The sequence below is a fragment of the Lissotriton vulgaris genome, unplaced genomic scaffold (genome assembly GCF_964263255.1).
Source record: "Lissotriton vulgaris unplaced genomic scaffold, aLisVul1.2 SCAFFOLD_4020, whole genome shotgun sequence".
Taxonomy (NCBI): domain Eukaryota; kingdom Metazoa; phylum Chordata; class Amphibia; order Caudata; family Salamandridae; genus Lissotriton; species Lissotriton vulgaris.
Genome location: NW_028248102.1, coordinates 128,775 through 153,473, shown reverse-complemented (window position 1 = coordinate 153,473; position 24,699 = coordinate 128,775). Strand labels below are relative to the sequence as shown.

Sequence of the window (24,699 nt, the reverse complement as noted above, 5' to 3'; positions counted from 1 at the left end):
AAGACGGGCGTTGCTTCTCGTTCACATGGGCTCCAGGACTTCTGAAGTTCTGCTGCCAGGCACTAACCTACCGTTTAACCTCCAACCTTTCCCGGTACATCCGAAATCAATGAGAGCAAAGATAGCAACCGGGCCACGTTCACGCTGGAACGATGGTGCATGGCATTATTTACATTTGGACAATTTTCTTCCTACCACCCCCATTCTCCATTTGCACCCCTACCTCTTATTTACGACTGGCACTGCTATATATACTTCGCTGTGTGTGGCTAACAATTGTGCTATTTAAATATATGAAAAATGTGAAATACAATAAAACCAGGCAGCTTGGGGGCGTTGGAATCCCGACCTGACCATTTTCAACTAAAAAAAAGCTCCCTGGAAGGGTCTTTCTTAGATACGAGGGTTGATGTGCTAAACATGCATTTCTGTGTTAAATGTTAGCAGCTTCCTTGTTTTTGGCAGAACAAAATTGTCGGGAGTTGTCTGTCTCATGAACCGCATGTCATGTTCCATGAACCGCTGGTCCCGTGAGTGAGCGCCCCCCCTGTCATTTTGCGCACGCGCACAACCTTTACGCATGCGCAGTTCCATTTTCATGACGTGTGCACTACGTAGCCATAATTGGCTGCCTCCCGCTTTTCTGCGCAGTTTGTCGCAGACAAATCACAAGTCGTCTTACTGACAGTCCATCAGTTGTTCTACGTTGCCATGTGTAAACACTTCATTCATTGGCTCATCAGCTTCTAGTCAGCGCGCTCTCTTTAGACGCCGAACTTGTAAGGGTTGGAGCTGTGAGCGAGGCGCCGCGCGCGCGAGCGAAGGTGCTGGCACTCCAGGATACTGCGCCTCACACCTCGGGTACCTGGGCACCGGGCTAAGGCAGCTAAGAGACCGAATCACCAGTGGCAGCGTGTGGCCTGGGGTGGCGCGGGCGTCCCTATCCTCTTTCTAATAAATTGGTCCGCCGGGGAGAAGGCTCCAGTGTCGCCCCAATATGCAGCGCAGCGGCGGCTGCCCTGAGCGTGTGGCCTGGGGTGGCGCTGGCGTCCCTATCCTCACGCCGGGGAGAAGGCTCCAGTGTGCCCCAAACGGCATCCCCCGACCTGTGTCTCCTACTCGGGGGATGCCGCCGTCGTTCTATCTGCGGACTGCGCCTAGCGCCGTGCACCACTCCCGCCGCCCCTGCACACTCTACACCCCTGCCACAAATCGTGCGACCTAGGCCCCTCACTTTAGAATCCACACATTTTGTTTATTTTATTACTCAGCGGGTTAATGCATCTACCGCAGAGATCAGTCTCCACCAAGAAGATTACAAGGTTAGACCTGGGTAAGATAATTCGGGATCCATAGGCGCTGGCTATATAGATCAGCGTGTACCCTGCAGGACACATGAGGGGTCCCTGCAAGGCACCACTTCCCACCTAGGTCGATGAAATTAATACAAAACACGCATTTGGTCAGGTTCGACAAACTTTATTAAAAAGACAAGGATGCTTACTGTGTCTCATATATTAAGGCCAGGTTTTGAGGTAGAATAACAAGCAATCACCCCGTCCACCCTTGAGTGCCATACAATAAGTATGCAGACTAAAACATAGATGGGAAAGTTGATCAACGGGTCTAGTCAGCACAATGATGGAAGGCTACTTAGGCAGTACGTGCATATTATATTCTTTTTGCAGCGTGCACAGAGCTACCACGCCTAACAACTCTGCATACAAGATGTAAAGACGCCATCTTGAGGCGTGTCAGCTTCAAGAGAAGCGCGAGTGTCTTTAAAGTGGAATACTAGGGGAAGGCACTGTTTAGGTGTAACCAGGTCACAAGGGGCGCCAAACCAGTGACTTTTTTTTTATTTTGTCGTTTTAGCTATAGCACGGTAGGCTGAGACACCAAGGAGGAACCAGTCTGCTAATTGTTTGCAAACCTTGAGAGCCAAATCATGCTTTTAGCTTTCCAAGGTCGATAACATGTGGACAACCCAGCAGGGTTTTTATATATTATTGAAGACACCTCAATTACGAGTGTGTTCTTCCGGGCAGGGGCCTGGCCAGTCCTATCCGTGGCACTGGCCCAAACAGAGCATCTCTCTGCAGAATACTAATCACCCAAGGAATACTAATATTACGCAATAAGGAGGGTGCTTTCAAGACACAGGTAGGCCTGGGCAGCCCAGGTTTAATATACAAAAAGGTGCATTAAGGCCACAACAAGGAAAAGTCAAGAGCACATGAAACGAGGAGATAATGGAGTGCGTAAGACAGGGAAATGTCTCCACACTTCGACATCTCTAGCTGCCCATATCTGGGGGAAGTAGCCCACAGAAGCCAGAAATCGTAATTTAGCCTGGGTCAGACGTGAGTAGTTTAAAGAGCCTGGAGCTTATCTGAAGCTGTTCAAGGTATGTATGAGCAGTCCATACCAGGCCAGACATCAAGCCAGCTCTTGTCAAGTGTGAGAAGCTCACACCAACTTGATCTCAGACTGCCCGAGGTCAGGCCTGTGTAGCTCATTCATTTCAGAGGCCTCGAGCATAATGAGTTCACTCGATTTTTCTTTACATTTATAGAATTCAGAAAAAGGCCCAATTAGCAGGGAGTGTTGTATGAAGAAACCCGGATGTGTGTCCTGCATGAAGGATACAAAACGCAAGTAATCTACGTGTCATGAGCAGAGCAGGAGACCTAGAAGTAATTATGCGACGAAGACAGGGAAGATCAAAAGAAGTGGGCTGGATCTAACCACCTGACGACCAATTCCTCCTTCATCCCCTGGGCCAGATTTCTAGGTCACATGGCTCTCTTCATGCTATTTAAACGGCTTTGATGCCACCCAGTACAGAGTGCTCTAGTTGCTCCATGTCAAGTGTCAGCCGCTGCCTCCGTCCAAAAATCTCAAAGGGGTCTCCTATCAGGTATGAGCAGCGCAGCCACACCACAGAGTTCATGCTTACACATGTCAAATAGAAGTTACTCTCTGCCCCCTCGGGAGGCTAAGGTGTTCTGAAGCGTGTCCTCTGCACCTATAACCGTTCTTGAGCCCTCCTCCCTCCCAGCACCTAAGGCATGTATAACCCTTTAATGCAAAGGCCCCATTGCTGCCTTTTGGATTAAAGGATAGAAACAGTAAGGCTCCTTGCGTGTATTCCACAAAAGTATCAAATAAGATAACTCAACAAAACGAATGCCACCTACAGAGGTATCCTCCTAGGGCTGGCTCTGTTTTTCCTCCTTATGAGTTTGGTAATACATATGGTTGGCAAGTGACTATGTCACGAAGACACAATCTTTTTAGTACTGGGCTTTCGTGCATGTGTAAAGAAGCATCGCAGTTCAAGGAAGGTGGTCCTGTTTAGGCAAGGGGCTGCGCCTTCTGCTCACTGGGCACTACCACCTCAGCCGCCCCTTGCACACACTGCACATTGCCACTAGTTCTGCGAGCTAGGTAAGAGGCAGCGTGCGGCGTATGCAACACTCGCCTTCTGCACACGGGGCGCTAACACCAGCGGCACGCAGCACCTCAGCCGCCCCTGCACACTACACCCCTGCCACTAATCCTGCGAGTTAGGTAAGGGGCAGTGTGTGGCGTGTGTACATGTGGCATGCCGTGGTACTCACTAACCTCCTGCACCAGGAACACCAACTCCAACAGCATGTATCATCCCAGTCACTCCTTGCACACTTTAGGTGTTGCACACTTTAAGTATTTCACACACGGTGTGTACATGTGCATAATAACATTCTAACGAGAGGCGCCTGCCACTGGTTCTGCGAAGTAGGTGAGGGCTTGCACACTGTGTGTGTACACCTGGTATGTCATGCCAGATTCCAGCCTCGTAGCACACTAAACACTAGTCATCCCTCAACAATACTACAGCTGTCTATGCGGGACAGTTAAAACCATGCACTTACGCACATGCAAGTTGTAATACTTTCGACATACCGTCATCCTGCACACGAACACTACCCCTCAGGACAGGTCCAACATGGAAAGATTTGACAGTGCACACCGCCACCCGATGCTTTCCATCATGTGTGCACACGTCTACCATGTGTGCAAACGTCCCATAAGTGTCCTCTCTCTATCGCCCTCCCTCTATTTATCTATCCCGCTCCCTCTATCTATCGCCCTCCCTCTCTATCAATCGTCCTCCCTTACTCTATCGCCCTCCCTCTCTATCTATCGCCCTCCCTCTATTTATCTATCGCCCTCCCTCTATCTATCTATCCCCCTCCCTCTATCTATCCCCTCCCTCTCTATCAATCGCCCTCCCTCTCTATCTATCTATCGCCCTCCCGCCCTCTCTATCGCCCTCCCTCTCTATCTATCGCCCTCCCTCTATCTATCAATCGCCCTCCCTCTATCTATCGCCCTCCCTCTATCCATCTATCGCCCTCCCTCTATCTATCGCCCTCCCGTTATCTATCTATTGCCCTCCCTCTCTATCTATCGCCCTCCCTCTATCTATCGCCCTCCCTCTATCTATCGCCCTCCCTCTATCTATCTATCGCCCTCCCTCTATCTATCTATCGCCCTCCCTCTATCTATTTATCGCCCTCCCTCTCTATCTATCGCCCTCCCTTACTCTATCGCCCTCCCTCTCTATCTATCGCCCTCCCTCTCTATCTATCGCCCTCCCTCCCTATCTATCGCCCTCCCTCTCTATCTATCGCCCTCCCTCTCCCTCTATCGCCCTCCCTCTATCTATCGCCCTCCCCCTCCCTCTATCTATCGCCCTCCCTCTATCTATCGCCCTCCCTCTATCTATCGCCCTCCCTCTCTATCTATCGATCTATCGCCCTCCCTCTCTATCTATCGCCCTCCCTCTCTATCTATCGCCCTCCCTCTCTATCTATCGCCCTCCCTCTATCTATCGCCCTCCCTCTATCTATCGCCCTCCCTCTATCGCCCTCCCTCTATCGCCCTCCCTCTATCTATCGCCCTCCCTCCCTCTATCTATCGCCCTCCCTCTATCTATCGCCCTCCCTCTATCTATCGCCCTCCCTCTATCTATCGCCCTCCCTCTCTTAGCTATAGCCCTCCCTCTCTAGCTATAGCCCTCCCTCTCTAGCTATAGCCCTCCCTCTCTAGATATCGCCCTCCCTCTCTAGCTATCGCCCTCCCTCTCTATCTATCACCCTCCCTCTCTCTATCGCCCTCCCTCTCTCTCTATCGCCCTCCCTCTCAATCTGTCGCCCTCCCTCTCAATCTGTCACCCTCCCTCTCTCTATCTGTCGCCCTCCCTCTCTCTATCTGTCGCCCTCCCTCTCTCTATCTTTCGCCCTCCCTCTCTCTATCTGTCGCCCTCCCTCTCTCTATCTGTCGCCCTCCCTCTCTCTATCTGTCGCCCTCCCTCTCTCTATCTGTCGCCCTCCCACTCTCTATCTGTCGCCCTCCCTCCCTCTATCTGTCGCCCTCCCTCTATCTATCGCCCTCCCTCTATCTATCGCCCTCCCTCTATCGCCCTCCCTCAATCTATCTCTCGCACTCCCTCAATCTATCTCTCGCACTCCCTCAATCCCTCTATCTCTCGCACTCCCTCAATCCCTCTATCTATCGCACTCCCTCAATCCCTCCCTTACTCTATCGCCCTCCCTCTCTATCAATCGCCCTCCCTTACTCTATCGCCCTCCCTCTCTATCTATAGCCCTCCCTTACTCTATCGCCCTCCCTCTCTATCTATCTATCGCCCTCCCTTACTCTATCGCCCTCCCTCTCTATCTATCGCCCTCCCTCTCTATCGATCGCCCTCCCTCTCTATCTATCGCCCTCCCTCTCTATCTATCGCCCTCCCTCTATCTATCGCCCTCCCTCTATCTATCGCCCTCCCTCTATCTATCTATCGCCCTCCCTCTATCTATCTATCGCCCTCCCCCTCCCTCTATCTATCGCCCTCCCTCTCTATCTATCTATCGCCCTCCCTCTCTATCTATCTATCGCCCTCCCTCTATCTATCTATCGCCCTCCCTCTATCTATCGCCCTCCCTCAATCTATCTCTCGCACTCCCTCAATCCCTCTATCTCTCGCACTCCCTCAATCCCTCTATCTATCGCACTCCCTCAATCCCTCTATCTATCGCACTCCCTCTGTCTATCGCCCTCCCTCTCTATCTGTCTATCGCCCTCTATCTATCTATCGCCCTCCCTCTATCTATCTATCTATCTATCGCCCTCCCTCTATCTATCAATCGCCCTCCCTCTATCTATCTATCTATCGCCCTCCCGTTATCTATCTATTGCCCTCCCTCTCTATCTATCGCCCTCCCTCTCTATCTATCGCCCTCCCTCTCTATCTATCGCCCTCCCTCTCCCTCTATCGCCCTCCCTCTCTATCAATCGCCCTCCCTTACTCTATCGCCCTCCCTCTCTATCTATCTATCGCCCTCCCTTACTCTATCGCCCTCCCTCTCTATCTATCTATCGCCCTCCCTTACTCTATCGCCCTCCCTCTCTATCTATCGCCCTCCCTCTCTATCTATCTATCGCCCTCCCTCTCTATCAATCGCCCTCCCTTACTCTATCGCCCTCCCTCTCTATCAATCGCCCTCCCTTACTCTATCGCCCTCCCTCTCTATCTATCGCCCTCCCTCTCTATCTATCGCCCTCCCTCCCTATCTATCGCCCTCCCTCCCTATCTATCGCCCTCCCTCTCTATCTATCGCCCTCCCTCTCTATCTATCTATCGCCCTCCCTCTCTATCAATCGCCCTCCCTTACTCTATCGCCCTCCCTCTCTATCAATCGCCCTCCCTTACTCTATCGCCCTCCCTCTCTATCTATCGCCCTCCCTCTCTATCTATCGCCCTCCCTCCCTATCTATCGCCCTCCCTCCCTATCTATCGCCCTCCCTCCCTATCTATCGCCCTCCCTCTCTATCTATCGCCCTCCCCCTCCCTCTATCTATCGCCCTCTATCTATCGCCCTCCCTCTATCTATCGCCCTCCCTCTATCTATCGCCCTCCCTCTCTATCTATCTATCGCCCTCCCTCTCTATCTATCTATCGCCCTCCCTCTCTATCTATCGCCCTCCCTCTATCTATCGCCCTCCCTCTATCTATCGCCCTCCCTCTATCTATAGCCCTCCCTCCCTCCCTCTATCGCCCTCCCTCCCTCTATCTATCGCCCTCCCTCTATCTATCTATCGCCCTCCCTCTATCTATCTATCGCCCTCCCTCTATCTATCTATCGCCCTCCCTCTATCTATCGCCCTCCCTCTATCTATCGCCCTCCCTCTATCTATCGCCCTCCCTTACTCTATCGCCCTCCCTCTCTATCTATCTATCGCCCTCCCTTACTCTATCGCCCTCCCTCTCTATCTATCGCCCTCCCTCTCTATCTATCGCCCTCCCTCTCTATCTATCGCCCTCCCTCTATCTATCTATCGCCCTCCCTCTATCTATCGCCCTCCCTCTATTTATCGCCCTCCCTCTCTATCGCCCTCCCTCTCTATCTATCTATCGCCCTCCCTCTATCTATCTATCGCCCTCCCTCTATCTATCGCCCTCCCTCTATCTATCGCCCTCCCTCTCTAGCGATCGCCCTCCCTCTCTAGCGATCGCCCTCCCTCTCTAGCTATCGCCCTCCCTCTTAGCTATAGCCCTCCCTCTTAGCTATAGCCCTCCCTCTCTAGATATCGCCCTCCCTCTCTAGCTATCGCCCTCCCTCTCTATCTATCGCCCTCCCTCTCTATCTATCGCCCTCCCTCTCTCTATCTATCACCCTCCCTCTCTCTATCGCCCTCCCTCTTTCTATCTGTCGCCCTCCCTCTCTCTATCTGTCGCCCTCCCTCTCTCTATCTGTCGCCCTCCCTCTCTCTATCTGTCGCCCTCCCTCTCTCTATCTGTCGCCCTCCCTCTCTCTATCTGTCGCCCTCCCTCTCTCTATCTGTCGCCCTCCCTCTCTCTATCTGTCGCCCTCCCTCTATCTATCTGTCGCCCTCCCTCTATCTATCGCCCTCCCTCAATCTATCTCTCGCACTCCCTCAATCCCTCTATCTCTCGCACTCCCTCAATCCCTCTATCTATCGCACTCCCTCAATCCCTCTATCTATCGCACTCCCTCTGTCTATCGCCCTCCCTCTCTATCTGTCTATCGCCCTCTATCTATCTATCGCCCTCCCTCTCTCTATCTATCTACACCATGTAACTTGCCTTATCTGCATACTCTCTGCTAATTTTATGTTATCAATTTGCAGGATTATGGCGGTATGCAGAGACCTGGAATTGTTGTCGACTACCAGACAAATCTGGTATTTGGTGGGACTGCTGGAAGGTGGATGAAAAGAAAGATGATGCAATCGCTTAATAAACCCATTGGAGGGGCGTTTGTCGGCAAAAAACCTAAATTGAGAAAACCTGGATCAAATGGCAATGCAGTCAAAAAAGGTATGTTTCTGGATAGAGGTTTCGCCTGGCGATCCGCTGCACAGCAGCGTTCGCGCAGGCGAAAACTTTTGTTTAGCAGTATGGGTGCTTTGTCCCACCTGCTCTTCCATTGGCTAGCTCCATAAATGGAGGCTAGCCATTGGAAGGGACATCTGTCTGTTATTGCCCTCCCTCTATCCATCTATCGCCCTCCCTCTATCTATCTATCTATCTATCGCCCTCCCTCTATCTATCTATCGCCCTCCCTCTATCTATCGCCCTCCCTCTATCTATCTATCGCCCTCCCTCTATCTATCTATCTATCTATCTATCGCCCTCCCTCTATCTATCTATCGCCCTCCCTCTATCTATCGCCCTCCCTCGATCAATCTCTCGCACTCCCTCTATCTATCTGTCGCACTCCCTCTATCTATCTATCGCACTCCCTCTATCTATCTATCGCACTCCCTCTATCTATCGCACTCCCTCTCTATCGCCCTCCCTCTCTATCGCCCTCCCTCTCTATCTATCGCCCTCCCTCTATCTATCTATCAATCTATTGCCCTCCCTTACTCTATTGCCCTCCCTTACTCTATTGCCCTCCCTCCCTCTCTATCTATCGCCCTCACTCTATCTATCGCCTCCCCTTCCTCTCCATCGCCCTCCCTTCCTCTCTATCGCCCTCCCTTACTTTAACGCCCTCCTTCTCTTTCTTATCTATCGCCCTCCCTCTATCGCCCTGTTCTCTTCTCTTCTCACGTACTGATCTGCTGCTCTCTTCCACCCTGCCTCCTTCTCTAACTCCCTGTTCTCTTGTCTTCTCACGTGCTGAACTGCTGCTCTCTTCCACCCCACCTCCTTCTTTAACTCCCTGTTCTTTTACTGTGCTGATCTGCTGTTCTTTCACCCCGCCTTCTTCTCTAACTCCCTGTTCTCTCACATACAACCACACCACACACAACCAAACCACACGCGCTACCAGACCCAACCACACACATGTTTATAAGCATTTTATCTTCTTTATTTCTCAACTCACTAATGCAAATGAAAACCTGTACAGCAGTGTCCTTACTGCAGTTTTCATAATTGTAGCCAAGAAGTATCTACACCTACCAGAATGGCAACAACTGCTGCTTAGCCTACGAATTCCTTGACCACCCAACATTGGTTCTTGGATTATGCCTGCCATTATTATAAAACTGTTAACACATTTTTGCACACCATGTAACTTGCCTTATCTGCATACTCTCTGCTAATTTTATGTTATCAATTTGCAGGATTATGGCGGTATTTGGTGGGCCTGCTGGAAGATGGATGAAAAGAAAGATGATGCAATCGCTTAATAAACCTGTTGGAGGGGCGTTTGTCGGCAAAAAACCTAAATTGAGAAAACCTGGATCAAATGGCAATGCGGTCAAAAAAAGGTATGTTTCTAGATAGACAGCTTCTGGTTTTTAGGTTTCGCCTGGCGATCTGCTGCGCAGCAGCGATCGCGCAGGCGAAACCTTTTGTTTAGCAGTATGGGTGCTTTGTCCCGCCTGCTCTTCCATTGGCTAGCTCCATAAATGGAGGCTAGCCATTGGAAGGGACATCTGTCTGTTATTGCCCTCCTTCTATCTATCGCCCTCCTATCTATCTATCGCCCTCCCTCCCTCTATCTATCGCCCTACCTCTATCTATCTCTAGAGATTGGCTCGTAAGGGAGAATGCGGTTCCAAGTCTAGCCGGTGCCATTCAGCCGCCGCTGTGTGGCTGGCACCAGAGGGTAGGTCCGACGACAGGGTATGTGGGGTCCGGTTAAACAGTTTTCGTTTAGCTGGCACCGATGGGTGAGGCGCACAGCCTGGGATGATGACGGGCTGGGTAGACTGGGTGTGTGCGCTGCTACCAGAGGGCGAAGTTCGAAGATTATGTCGCTGGCGGGCAGAGATGGGGTCTGATGGCCAGGGTGCAGCTGGCATACGTCTGTGGCTTTCACTCGATTATTGTGCACCCCCTGCCTGCCATGCTCTTCTGCGCTCTTCTCCCTGGCAGGCTACGGCAGCCAGGGCAATGCCTCATTGTCTTTTGGGAGTGGTTGGCAGGTTGGCGCTCTCTTGTAAACGCCAGGCGCGCCGCCCAGCGGCTGCTCTCTGAACTGCCTCCTGTTGAGTTCAGACGGAACCAGCCTTTCCCTTTTCTGCCTGAACCTGGTGCCCAGAGCAGGCGCCCGTGGCCCGCCCGCATCCATCCCCCCCCGAGGCCTGGGCCGAGGCTGCGCCGGTGGAGCCGCATTCCAGAGGAGCCAGACCCGGCCAGCTCTGAGCTCGGATTCCTTCAGAATGCAACTTCCGGTTGGGCGAAGTTTGCTGTGATGGAGCGCAGCAGGCAGGTGTTGTAGTTACTCAGTGAGTGTTTGTCTGTCGGAGGCGTCCTGAGCCGGGATATGGCGGACAGAGAGCTCACCCCCTCGCTGCCACCCCTTCGGCTCACGAACAGGTGGGCGCTGGATTATTTTGTAATACTGGGCGGGTGAGATGCGGAGTCGGTGCTGGATGAGAGCGAGGTTTAGACGAACGAGTGGCTGGGATGAACCTGAATCTCTCACCCTGCACTGGACCTCCACACCCGTCACTCACACTGGACCCCGGCACCCGTCACTCACACTGGACCCGATCACCCCTCATTCACCCCCGCACACGTTATGCACCCCCGCACACGTTATGCACCCCCGCACATGTTATTCACCCCCGCACTGGTCCTCGGCACCAGTCATTCACCCCTACACTGGACATTGCCATCACCACAGGACCTCTGCAGGAATCACTCACAACTACACCATGTCTGCCTCCCGCCACTAAACATTGAATCTGAACACCCCCACTCACCCCTAGATCTGAGCACCTGCTACTCACCCCTGGACCAGAGCACCCGCCACTCACCCCTGGACCAGAACACCCACCACTTACCCCTGGACCAGAGCACCCGCCACTCACCCCCTGGACCAGAGTACCCCTACTCACCCCTAGATCTGAGCACCCGCTACTCACCCCTGGACCAGAGCACCCGCCACTCACCCCTGGATCTGAGCACACGCCACTCATCCGTGGACCAGAGCACCCCCCAGTTAAAAATTAACTTAGGTGAATCTGAAGGAGCTACATTTTAAGGTGTATTTCAGAGTGCACAGTCTGTTACGATGAGACCCAGGGGCTTATTATGTCTGTGGTGCATTGAACCTTGGGGGCAAGTCAGAAAAGCTCACTATATCCTCGTTGGCTATTATTACTAAACCTTAGGCTTGCATTAGAGTCTAATGGGCCTCTTTCACTTGGACGCGACGTCTTGCTTGTATCTGATTTTGGATATTACATAAAATGTGACAATCGTGGCAGATCTGGTATTAACATTGGTAAATATTTCAGGAGTTACTGGCGATTAAATTGTGGAAACATGATTTCTGGTATTTATGATGCAACTCTCCCCCCAGCAGCAAAGGGAAACTGGAAACCGTCTCGTAAATTAGGCGCGTTTGCTGTCCTACCTCCAGGCTATTTCAAGCAATAATTGTTTAATAAATAGTTGAAATATTGATTTGTGACAGGAGGAACACGCTGTAGAAAATGTGACTCTAGTATGTAAGGCATTATGTATTGCGATAGGAATGGGGAGCTCACAGAAGTCCGCGCATACTTCTTATCCTTTGAATACACACACACACCCACCCACTAAGCAATCTGTATCCTGTGCTCTACTCATTCCCCACACGCCAGATTTCTACTCACCTTTCACCCTCAGCTCTTACCTGTGCCCTCAGCTCTTACCCCTTTGCCCTCAGCTCTTACCCCTTTGCCCTCAGCTCTTACCCCTTTGCCCTCAGCTCTTACCCCTTTGCCCTCAGCTCTTACCCCTTCGCCCTCAGCTCTTACACCTGTGCCCTCAGCTCTTACACCTGTGCCCTCAGCTCTGACCCTGCCCTGTGCCACACATTGAATTGGAGATCTCTGCCTCGTTCACAGTTGCTAGATGGACCATATCAGTAATATTCATTGGCAGTCTGGGATGGGACAAAAACCTGACTGGAGGTGGTAGGGGGTTTTTGGGGAACTTGGACGATCACATTGTCACTGTTAATGTGTACTCTCCAGCCTGGCACGCTGCTGCAGCCGGTGACTGCTCCTCTGAACTCTTCTCTCCTTCCCAGAGCTTAACACCAAGAAGCTTGGCTTTGACGAGTTCTTGCCCATGCTGCAGACAATTGCGAAGAACAAGGACCAGGGTACCTACGATGACTTTGTGGAGGGGCTGAGGGTCTGCGACAAAGAAGCCAATGGCTCTGTGATGGGCGCTGAGCTGCGACATGTACTAGTCACTCTGGGTAAGAGGCCATTTTGGCACAGTACTATTTTCAAGGCAGAGAGTAATTGACTGCTGAACTCCCCAGCCCCCCTGCAGTATTCAGGGCCCCCCTTTCTGATTCCGAGCTTAGATTTCTACCCGCGTCTGGATATTACAGTTAATGTGCCCTGTTTCAGCTTACAAAGTGTCCTATCAATCTCATTTAACTGTACATTCTTTTGGGGCGAGGGAGGATGGGGACATGGTTGGGTTACAAGTGGTTTTTGGATTGCCCATTCTACAGGCTAGAGCTTTGACTGACTAATAGTTAGTCTTGGTGAGCCATGTCCTGGAAATTGGTGGCGTCCTTGTCTTGTGGGTAGCGGCCTCTTCAGAACATCTGCTCTGTCTGGTTTTACCCTGGTGGCTGGCTAGTCTCACCAGCCAGTGCTGCTTCTGTGGCGGAAGTGTATTTGGTGGGTAAGTGCTGGGTCTGAAGCTGTGCGTGCTGCTGCATTCTTGGCAGTTAATCTGGAAGGTGTTTGATCGAAGCCTGTGTGCATTTTTGTCCTTTCCTTTGTGCAGGTGAGAAGATGTGTCTGTGTGTGGCTCTGTCTGTGTGTGTGGCTCTGTCTGTGTGTGTGGCTCTGTCTGTGTGTGTGGCTCTGTCTGTGTGTGTGGCTCTGTCTGTGTGTGTGGCTCTGTCTGTGTGTGTGGCTCTGTCTCTGTGTGGCTCTGTCTCTGTGTGTGGCTCTGTCTGTCTGTCTGTGTGTGTGTGGCGCTCTGTCTGTCTGTGTGTGTGTGGCGCTCTGTCTGTGTGTGGCGCATAGCGCTCTGTGTGTAGCGCTCTGTGTGGATAGCTTCTTTTGTCGGCTCTGTGTGTGGGTGGCTCTGTCTGTGTGAGAGTGGCTCTATATGAATGTCAGTGCAACCCATCACGTCATTAACAATTACAGACCTTCACATCGCCAACACCTTGGCATTGGTTTGATAGTTGAAATAATTGGGCAGTGTGGTGGTTATAATATTAATTATGTGTATCTCAAAATAAAGGCTTTGTCAATGTGAAGGGCATGTCTTTGAAATTGGATGGCCTCTTCTCCCTATTTCACACCCTGGTGGCAGAGTAGTTTCTAAAGGGTTTCTGTCCACATTGAATGCCTTCTCTTCTAGGTTCCAACCAAGTTATTGTAGTTGAACTAGCAGTATGTGTATAAATTAACGTTTATTTATCTAAAAAAAATTCCAGGCTTACAAGGAACCTGAACCCGCCCGCAAAGCCATTACTCCTGACATATCGGCTGCCGACCGTTGTTGTGAACTGTGTGCCGGTTGAACGCTGCTGCTCCCTGCTGCCCGGGTCCCCGGGTCTCCATTGCACTACTGGCCCTGCAGCCTAATTAGTCGGCACACTACCGCACTGCCTCACTACTTGAACTCCGGTGCCCGCCATTTTGTGCCTTGGTGCTGTCTTGCCTTTCACGCTGCAGCTACACAGCAAAACTGGGCAGTCTCGCCATTTGAGCTCTACACTTGGCCGGAGACTTGATATCATTTGGGCCGGGCGGGGGCACCTTGACGCCAAGGGTTCCATCACACGCACATTACTAAGAAAGACGCGGAAAGGCGCTGCTCCCTCGCGACGCTAGCGGACACCTCCGAGCCTCGAAGATGGGAAAAAACGAGGCAAAGCAACCCAAAATTAGCTTTGACAACAAGAGGCCCCAAAAGACACAAACGTCGGAGTTGGAGGGCGGCGCGTCGTCGTCGCAGGGACCACCGCCGGACATAGACTTCGGGGCACTTATTATGGAGGTGAGGTCCAGCTTGAAGAGCATTGACGCTAAACTCGACAACATGGCTTCGCAGCTGGAGTCTGTGAAAACTAAAGTGGACGCCCACGAGACCAGACTGGACTGCCTAGAAAACAGACAGACTGAATGCTGCGAGTTCCAGACTCAGGCCAAACAACATATCACGTCCCTGGAGCGGGAAATAGATAATTTACGCGCCAAGACAGACGATTTGGAAGCGCGCTCCAGGAGGTCCAATATCCGAATTACGGGTATTCCAGAGACAACAAACATTGGCAAGATGGAGACGTTTGTGTCAGACCTTCTACATGAACTATTTGATCCTCATTTGTCCCCAGTCTTCACGGTCGAGAGAGCGCACAGATCGCTTGGGAAAAAACCTCCGCCTGGAGCCACACCTCGACCCATCCTTGCTAAATTGATCAACTACCAGGATAGGGACCTCATCCTGCGCTTGGCGAGAGAGAAGGGTAGGATCACGCACCAGGGTAATACCATCTCCTTCTACCCGGACTTCACCCCTCTTGTGCAAGCGGCCCGTAAGGAATTTCTGCCGGCGAAGAAAGTTCTGCTGCAGGCTGGTGTGCCATACTCTCTACTATACCCGGCGAAGCTGAAGGTACAACACGAAAACACCTTGCATTTCTTCACGGACGCTAAATCTGCGCTAAAGTTCGCTAAACATATTTGCGCTGGGGCCAGGAGAAAATCGCCAAGACTGGAGGATGTTGCGGAAAACCTGAGTGACAATGACTGAAGGGGCCAATACTGTGGAACTGCACAGCTGCACCTTCGCCCCCCTTCGAGTCTCGAGGGGACGCCTGGTTTCCCTTGGGCGCGCAGGTATTGCGTCTGAACTGAGTAAATGGTGGTAAGTCGCTGAGGCGCCCTTGGGCGTCAAACTGAGGCTGCTGGCTCCATGCTCTCTTTGTGGCTGTGGTTAACTGACGTGTTTCGTGGACCCTGGGATGGGAGTTCCGCTGGTCACCAGGAGGTCAAACATTTGTTAGTAGCCACCCCGTGCATACGGGGGTGTACGCTGGGCGCACCACGCCTCATGGGGTGCTTCCCACTATCGCTGATGTTGGGGGTTTCGCACGCCCTGCGTGCTTTCTTTTGGGTTCTTTCACGACCTGATTGGGGGGTTGATGAGGGTGGTGGGTGGTGGGGGGGGGGGTTTGACGTTACAAGTTCTAGTTATTATCTGGTGCAATGTACGGCTAATTTGGACTACCTGTTTGCGCATTGTGTTGATTGTCATGATGTGTGGGCGACCTTCCTGCTATGGGGGGTGGGGGCGATCGGAGATAAAACAGTCTCTTCTACACCTGCTCGATGGGAGGGATTAAACTTTGGACTTGGAACATTAGAGGCCTAGGAGATTACAAGAAAGCTCGTTTAATGCATGGCATATTGTCAAGGCATAATGTAGACATTTGCTTCCTACAGGAAACTCATCTTAACTCGACCCCCTCGCCCAGGTTGAAGAATTCCAGATGGGCTCATGTTTACTCTGCTATCTATTCAAATTATGCGAGGGGTGTTGCTGTACTCATACGCAGGGGGTTGGATTGGCGGGAACATTCTCGCGTGCTTGATGTGGAGGGGAGATATGTCTTATTACACGGTTCCTTGCAGGGGCGGCCTATTGTACTATCTGCAGTGTATGGTCCAAATGTGGACGACCCAGATTTCTTCAGAGGGGTTTGGGCGGAAATTGCTTTACTGGACTGTGGGTCAGTTGTGTTGGGAGGTGATTTCAATATTGTACTGCACGATGAAACGGACCGTAGAGGCGTAAGCAGGCCGACACATATTAGAGCGCGACAGGCAGTCTTAGATGTGATGAAGGAGGGTATGCTTTCTGATGTGTGGAGAGCCAGGCACCCAGATGCCAAAGTGGGTACTTGCTACACTTGCCACAAGGCTACCTGGTCCAGATTAGACTTCTGGCTGGTGTCTCCGGAGGTTGCAACGTGGGTGACAAAGGTTGATATACTGGCCAGGTCGCTGTCAGATCACGCCCTATGCGGATTGGAGCTGCGACCCCCAAACGCTATTTACAGGGCATTCACATGGCGCCTCCCACCACACGCGCTCACGGACCCAGTATTTGTAGAAGAAATTAGAGACGACATAGTCCATTATTTTGCCGAAAATACTGGATCAGTCTCATCTGAGGCCATAGAATGGGACGCCTTTAAGGCTGTGATCAGAGGTCAGTGCATAGCATGGAAGGCGGGAGTCCTGCGTGCCATAAGGGACACGTTAGCTAAGCTGGAGGGGGAACTGAGAGACCTAGACGCTGCCTTTAGTGCTGACCCATCATTGGAGATAGCTGGGGCTCTGAAAACCAAGCTGCTAGCTTTTAATGAGGAAGCGGAGAGGGAAGTACGGTTCCTGGGAAAACGGGCAGAAGCACGCAGATATGGGGAGGGGGACAGGCCGAGCAGAACACTAGCTAGGTTGATAACTCCTTGCACACAATCCAATTACATCCACACCATATATGACAAGGCCGGGAACCTCGCGATGGGCCAAGAGGCAGTACTAGGCGCCTTCGCGGATTTCTATGCCTCCCTCTACACCTCCAGGCAGCCCACGATACCGCCCACTTTGCAAGCCTTTTTGGATTCCATAGCTCTCGTATGGTTTAACAATAACCACCGACAATACATGGACCTCACTGTCACGGTCCAGGACATAGCCCAGGTGATAAAAAGCATGCCGGCCAACAAAGCCCCTGGCCCAGATGGCCTGACAACAGCCTTCTATAAAACCTATGTGGATGAGTTGGCGCCGAAACTGCATACAGTGTTTGTTGAGGCCCTCAAATTGAATTCCCTACCAGACTCCATGCGGGAAGCCCTAATAATTACACTCCTTAAACCTGATAAAGACGAGCTACACCTAGATTCCTATAGGCCCCTTTCTCTGATAAACGTCGATGCTAAAATCTACGCTAAGGTAATTGCAGATCGATTGCAGCCTATGCTGCCTATGATTGCACTCCCTGATCAGTCGGGGTTTATCCCGGGCCGCGCAACATCACATAACCTCAGAACCATTTTTTCTGTTCTCCACTACTTGCATCCATCTGTACAGGCGGCGGTGGTGTTCCTTGATGCCACCAAGGCATTTGACTCCTTAGAGTGGCCTTATCTGTTTAAAGTTTTGGAACGGATGGGCTTTAGCCAAAACTTCATGACCTTGATTAAACTACTGTACACGGAACCTAGAGCTAGGGTGAGTGTCAACGGTCTCGTGTCTAAGCCCTTCCGAGTCTCCAGGGGGACAAGGCAGGGATGCCCTCTGTCACCCCTCCTCTTTGCCATTGCAATGGAGCCGCTTGCGGCTCGGATAAGACAACACCACACTGCAAGGGGCATCGGATTTAGCTCTCGGAGCTTACTAATCTCGTTATACGCGGATGATGTCACCCTATACATCATCAATCCCAAGGACAACATGAATCCACTACTTCGGGAATTCGTGAGATTTGAGGGCCTAGCAGGAGTGTCCATTAACTGGTCTAAATCGGTTGCCTTCCCCTTGACGGACGAGACTAATCGCCCGGCTCCGGACTACCCTTTGAGGTGGGAGACGGACGCTGTTAAGTATTTGGGAGTCTGGGTCAGTCGGGATGTGCAGGAGTTGTGGACACTAAATTTCGGGAGGGCGGTAGACTGGCTGGAGGGGAAAATTGAGGTCTGGAACAAACTGCCCCTTTCCCTAGTCGCAAGGATAGCCTTAGCAAAAATGGTGGTTCTCCCCAAATTCTTATATTTGTTTGTGAACGTACCGCTACCAATGACAGCACACTTTCACGCTCGTGTTCGCTCACTATTGCTGAAATTGGTGTGGGCTGGTGGGCAAGCGAGAGTCTCCTGGGACCTACTCACACTACCGCTCCGACAAGGAGGTCTCGGTGCTCCTGATCTGAGGCTTTACTCCCTCTGCGCCCAAGCGCAATTTCTGCACTTCTGGGCCTTCCCTACTCCCTATCAACCGCATGTGGCGGTTGAACTGGCCGTGGTCGCCCCTTTGCCGCTGCGAGTGGCTCTATACGGTAAGGTCTCCTGCCCGTCGCGAGAAGTGGATACCGTGGAGATGATCCGCTGGGCTTGGCGTGAACTGCAGAAGAGAGCGGGTCTCTCTTTGCTTTATGCTCCGGCCATCCCCCTTCGGGGTAACCCGATGCTGCCTTGTCTCACCGCCAGGGGAGACGTCCTCACGATCCGGGGAAAAGGGCTGCACACATTCGCTGATTTATATCCGGATGGTACCTTCGTCGAGATGGACACGAACGAGGATGTCCTGCCAGAATCTTTCGCGGACACGCTACTGTACCATTCCCTCCGTGAATCCTGCAAAAAGATAGGACCCCACTTCCCAGAGGAGCCATGCACACTAGACGCCCTCCAGAATCTGCTTTCACGGCCTTCCCCCAAAAAGCTGGTATCGAGACTATATAACTGCATGCAGGAGCAGGCACCGATCACTGAGGCCATGGCCAAACAGGCATGGGCCGCGGATCTGACTGATCAGCTAACGGATGACATCTGGGAGTACTGCTGTAAGCAACTCACGGCACTGTCTCCGAACTATCGACTGCGGCTCATACATTTCAAGTTCCTACACCGCTATTACCGCACGCCGACATTGTTACACCGAATGGGCATCCGCGCAGATGCCTCCTGCTGGAAATGCGGAGGGGAAGATGCGTCCTTTCTCCACGTGGCGTGGAGCTGCCCCAAACTGGATTCATACTGGTCGGAGGTTTTTACAGCCATAAATCAAATTACGCATAGGAATGATACACCAACTCCTCTCCTGGGTTTGCTAGGTTATGTTAAAGACACTGAACCCTGCGACAGGAAGCTACATGCCCTACTCCTTCTCTATGCCAAACGACAGATCGCGCTACATTGGGGTAGGAGGGCTCTCCCCTCATTCACGGGGTGGATTAGAGATGTAACATATGGCCATACACAACTGACACACTACTGGGAGACTATGCCCACCGCTTCCAGACCTATTGATATCTGGTACCCGTTCATACAGTGGGCTAGAGAACGTGAGGGCTCGGACACCCTGGGGAGATCACCGGATTCAGGTGTTTCAGATGATATGGGCTGACTGTGTTCATTACGTGATTGAATGCTTGTTGCTTGTCAGCCCTGAGGTAGTGCGGACCTGCCCTGTATTGTCACACGCCCTAGCCATGCAACCCCATTGGCCCTGCATATGCCGCTGACCCTATCCCCTCAGACCCTCCTGCGGCCCCAGACCTCGGCGAATAGCCCCACTTATCCTCCTCCTCTCCCCCCCCTCCCCCCCTTCCTCCCCCCTTTTTTTTATTCTCTCGCCTATATGTGGAGGAGGTGGCAATCGCCACACCATCACCCTTATCGCGACTCGCCTTTACTCATGACACTCCAGCACAGGTCCGCGCAGCCCTAAGGACGGATGATATGTTGCATAGCAATTCTATGTACTTGCACCGCAGTTTGCTGTTTTAGTTTTTTTGACTGTTGGGGGGGTATGTTGGGAGAAAACAGTGCTGCTGGACGTATCCTTCCTACTGGCCGCCGCGGCGGGTTATTGACCGCTGTTCGCTCCAAGGCGACCTGGTTGCTTCCTGATACATCTGCATGTCTGCGACACTGAGAGAAAAGTAAGATCACTTATGCGCAGGTGTTGTACTGCTCACGACCACGTTACTACTGTTTTATATATATCACTGGGAGTGCCAGCTCCGGCTGGACGATAGCCCTCGGACTGTTTTACTGACCCTTGTGCATTGTATACCTGATAGCGGCCTGCCTCCGGGTTGTTGGCGTGACGCAGTGTACATCATTTGTCTCTTTAATACAGAATAAATGTCTTACACCAAAAAAAAAAAAAAAAAAAAAACGTTTTACAACCCACTGAAAATGCCAAAGGTTCCAGGGACGTTAGTTTCATTTTTACCCACACAACCATAGAAAAGTTAGCACTTATAATTTTAATAGGTTTTTTAAAAAAAGCAATTGCCCATGAGGGGGTCCCCCCATGTGTCCTATAGGTTCAGGATACCTGTATCCTGACTCGTGTTTTCACACTGTCAAACCCCCAATCTTCCAGGGTATTGGTGAGCTGCCAGTAGATTCAGAGCTATCCGTTGGAGATGTCTGCTTTAAATATAAATGTAATCCAGCAAATTCTTTATTGGTATTTCTAGTAAGTATATTTCTGTTGCAGTCTTGTATTCAACCAGAAATATGGCCATTCTGCAGTTCTACTTAAAAGCGAATTTCACACCACACATGGGTAACCCTTCAGCCACAGGCATAAAAGCATCAACAGCTTACGTTCTCTTTCAATAAAACTTCTCAATCTGCCCAATCTACCTTCTCTTTAGGAATGCTGGAAATCTCACTGGATGGAAAGCAATTTCCTTCAGCTGAACGCTGCAAAAACTGAGGTTCTGCTCTTTGGAGATGCCCCCTCCTCTGGTCACCTTCCTGGTGGCCCCCAGAACTAGGCACACCCCGACCCCGGCAACCACAGTCAAAAACCTCTGTGTTCACCTTCAACAGTCCCTAAACATGAAGAAACACGTTACTCACACAGTCTAATCCTGCTTCCACACCCATGGCTTACTAAGGAAAGATTTTACTTATCTCCCCGACACAACAAGGAAAACCCTAACACAGGCCCTGATACCAAGCAAGCTGGACTATTGCAACGCCCTATTGATCGCAGCAAATGAGTCCTCCTTAAACCAATTGCAAATGATACTGAACACAGCCGCCTGCACGGTTCTGAATGCTCCCCCCAGATCAGCTTCCTCTCCCCTCCCTCATCAGCTACACTGGCTGCCAATACGACAGCGCGTGAAATTCTAGATCTGCTGTCTCACACACAAAGCTATCTGGGGCAATGGCCCTCCCGATGTAGTAGAGAAACTTCGCCGCTATTACCCGGCTCGGACTCTGCGCGCCAGCTCCCAATCGCTCCTCAAAAGCCCCAACATAAAAAAGGCTAGACCCGGAGGCAAGTCCTTCTCGCACCCTTCATCTGGAATCAACTACAGCTGGCCCTAAGACAGTGTTTGGACCATCTTAAATTCAGAAGACTCCTGAAAACTGCCCTGACAGAGTGAGGGAGTGAGAGTGGGAAAGGGAGGGAAAGGAGGGAAAAGGAGTGACAGAGTGAGGGAGTGACAGGGGGAAAGGGAGACAGTGAGAGGGAAAGGAAGGGAGGGAAAGGGAGTGAGTGAGGGAAAGGGAGACCGAGTGAGGGAGTGAGAGAGGGAAAGGGACAGTGAGGGAGTGAGAGGGAAAGGGGGGAGGGAGTGAGAGAGGGAAAGGGAGACAGGGGGAGGAAGACAGAGGGAGGGGAACAGAGTATGGGAGAGGTAGGGAGAGTGAGGGAGGGAGACAAAGAGAGAGCAAGAGATGTGTGTATCCCGGGTCTGGTGGCTCAGTGGACGAAGGTGTCCGCTGCAGGGACCAGTGATCAACCTCATGGTCAGTTGTGTATTTTTTTGTTGCTCTAGCCCTGCCACCTCCCCCACTGACCCCGCCCCCACTGGTGCGGCCCTCGGACACAAACCACAGTGTAAATTTGGCCCCTGAGAGAACGTTTGTGAGTACCCATGACCTATGCTGTGCTTCCAAGCGCTGAGATACCCCCCTGGGGGTGATTCAAGAGCTATACAAATTAAATAAAATCATTAATTAAATCAAACAGGTACACATGCTGCAAACTGATAAGTTAATGACCATCAACAATTAGCTTGCAGCCTGTAATGCTGTGGATGCACTTCCACCCTTCCTGCCTCCAGGGCTCACACTGCATATTGAATGTTCAGATCTGTTTACTCCTTCCTCAGCTTTGCAAATAACACTTCTTCCGTACTGAGTTTCACCCAAAAAAAATTGTAGTTTCGCAGGAAATTAATTTCTTGGAAATGTGATGCCCACCCTCAATATTCCAGTCACCGCCCCCTCTGTACAAGGACTCCTCAGAGCTCATGGGCGTTCATAGACATGGCATGGATTTTTCCATCCTATGGCCTGTCTGGACATACTCTAAAATTTAGAAGTCCTGCATATGTTCTCCCCGTTGTAAGATGCCTTTTCTAATAATACATTCTTTCTGCTTTTTTGTGATCTGAAATCTGAGTTCTTTACTTGCACTGTACACAAGACTTTTGCTGTTACTTTTGTACTAGTTAGTGTGCATTTGTTCTGCAAAATTTTGCTAAAGATGGTTTAAAACTTGTGTTTACTTTTAGGGTGAGAATCCCTTTGAAATCGTTGAACAAACAGGAGAATCGGTAGTTGAGGAAACAACTGATGCGAATGATGAAGACAATGAGCAAAACGAAAAGGAGGACATTGATGGTGAAAACGATGAAAATGAGGAGCAGATAATGTGGAGGCAGAAAGTGCAGATGCGGATGATGCTGCTGACCCAAATGATTACTCTGGGGACTTAACCACCACTGATGAAAACTAGTTGAGAAACTGCCCTGAAAGACCAAACACTTTAGCACACTGCATTGGTGGACTTAAAGAACAATTTTCCGCAAAGTTGAGCAGTTCGTTCACCCTGCATGCATTCCACTTCTGTTTTAATTGCCTATGGGCAAACCGGTTTTATGTTTTGTTTTTTTAGTATATTACGCACAGCAAATGCTTCAGTATTCTTCCAGTGTAAATTGATTTGTTCATGGTTATGTTTTGAGTAATTTTGAGCAGTTGGAGTTCTAAACATTCCAATGTGAATTTTTCCAGTTTTTAGCGCCCAATGTAGTGTTGTATATAATTCAAGCTGTTGTAGCAAAGAAACCCTGATTATGTCTTGCAGTAATAAAGGCTTACAACAAGATTATACACTTATTTTGCACCTCTCCTATGTGGTACTGTCTACCTCAAAGAAGGGGTACACTCAAGGTGGTGTTTTATGCCCGGAGGTAGCGCCCCAGGGGGGAGCACTCGCCTGTTTAATGCTGATCAAAGGCTCTTTGCTGAGGTGTGAGATTGGAGAGGGTGCCGAGGGTATTCTGGGTGACGAGGTGTCACTGTAAGGCCTGGTAGCCTCTACATAATCAGCAGAGGTGAGGATGGAAAGAAACATCCGCTCTGCCTATGGGGGCCTTGTGACACCAGCTGGGTGATTCACCCACCGAGGTGTTCCTTTCTTGCTTTAAAGCGTTCGATTTGTTTTGTGTTTTTTCTGCACTTTTATTTAGCGCGAACTCTATCGGAAGGTATTGCAGCGCTTTAAATAAACACTAGTTACATCACACAAGGTCACTTTTTAAACAAGAAAAACAAGCATTTTCGGAAATTATGTAGAATATTCCATTTGTGGAGTGCTGCAGTCGGGGCCGGAGCTGAATTTTAATCAGGGGGGGACTGCAGTGATGGACTGCAGTGTGTCTGCTGTTATACCAATGGCATAAATCACGCCGAGCCAGACTCTGCACCCACAGGCACCAGCTCCCGACTGTCAGGGTGGTCGGGAAGCAGCAGGAAAGGTCAGAGGTGCCAGGGAGAGGGGGCTGGACACACAGGAACGGAGGAACCAAGGAAGCCAGAAAGAGCGGGGAAGACGAGGGAGGAAAGGAGAGGAGGAAGAAAATAATATGATAAGGAAGAAGGAAGAGGGGCGAAGACAGGGATAAACGGAGGAGGGGGTTATGAGCACTGTTCCCAACAAGCTGCGCGGGTGAGCGCGCGCGCAGAGAAGTCACCCTGAGCGCGCAGGTTGCTGAATTTACCGCGCACTCCAGCAACACCGTTAGCGGCGCCGCTTTTAAAATGCGAGCGGCGCGAAAAAGTGCCATTTCCTCGTTGCGGGAGTTTGAAAAAAAAAAAAGCAGTCTCAAACACAGCGTGTGCTTTAGCACACGCTGTGTTTGACACTCACCATTCCTCTGCATTCCTTTTCTAACACTGCACAGCTGCGTGCTGATTGTGAACCTTTTGTATTAATGTTAATTGTAGCCCCCCCCCCCGTGCGCTGCAATTAACACGAATACAAATGCAAAGGACCTACAATCAGCCCCGCAGCTGTGCCTTGTAAGAATCGTCATTGTGCACTACTGAGGGGCTGTTTGTGATCCTTTTTGTTGCGTTGCCTTCCTCCAGCTCTCCTGTCCTGTAAGGGAGAGGAACGATCATCAAGACCATTAGTATAGACGAA

The 24,699-nt window shown here is 51.0% G+C and overlaps 1 protein-coding gene across 1 annotated transcript; it reads left to right on the top strand.

The window, feature by feature from the left end:
* Positions 1–806: 806 nt before the first annotated feature.
* On the top strand, positions 807–23,033 carry LOC147664934 (myosin light polypeptide 6-like). The gene is made up of 4 exons (XM_086949879.1): positions 807–861; positions 8,200–8,389; positions 12,552–12,725; positions 22,784–23,033. Exons 2-4 carry the CDS (start codon positions 8,212–8,214, stop codon positions 22,786–22,788), a joined length of 357 nt encoding a protein of 118 aa, XP_086806005.1. The 5' UTR covers positions 807–861; positions 8,200–8,211; the 3' UTR covers positions 22,789–23,033.
* Positions 23,034–24,699: the final 1,666 nt, after the last annotated feature.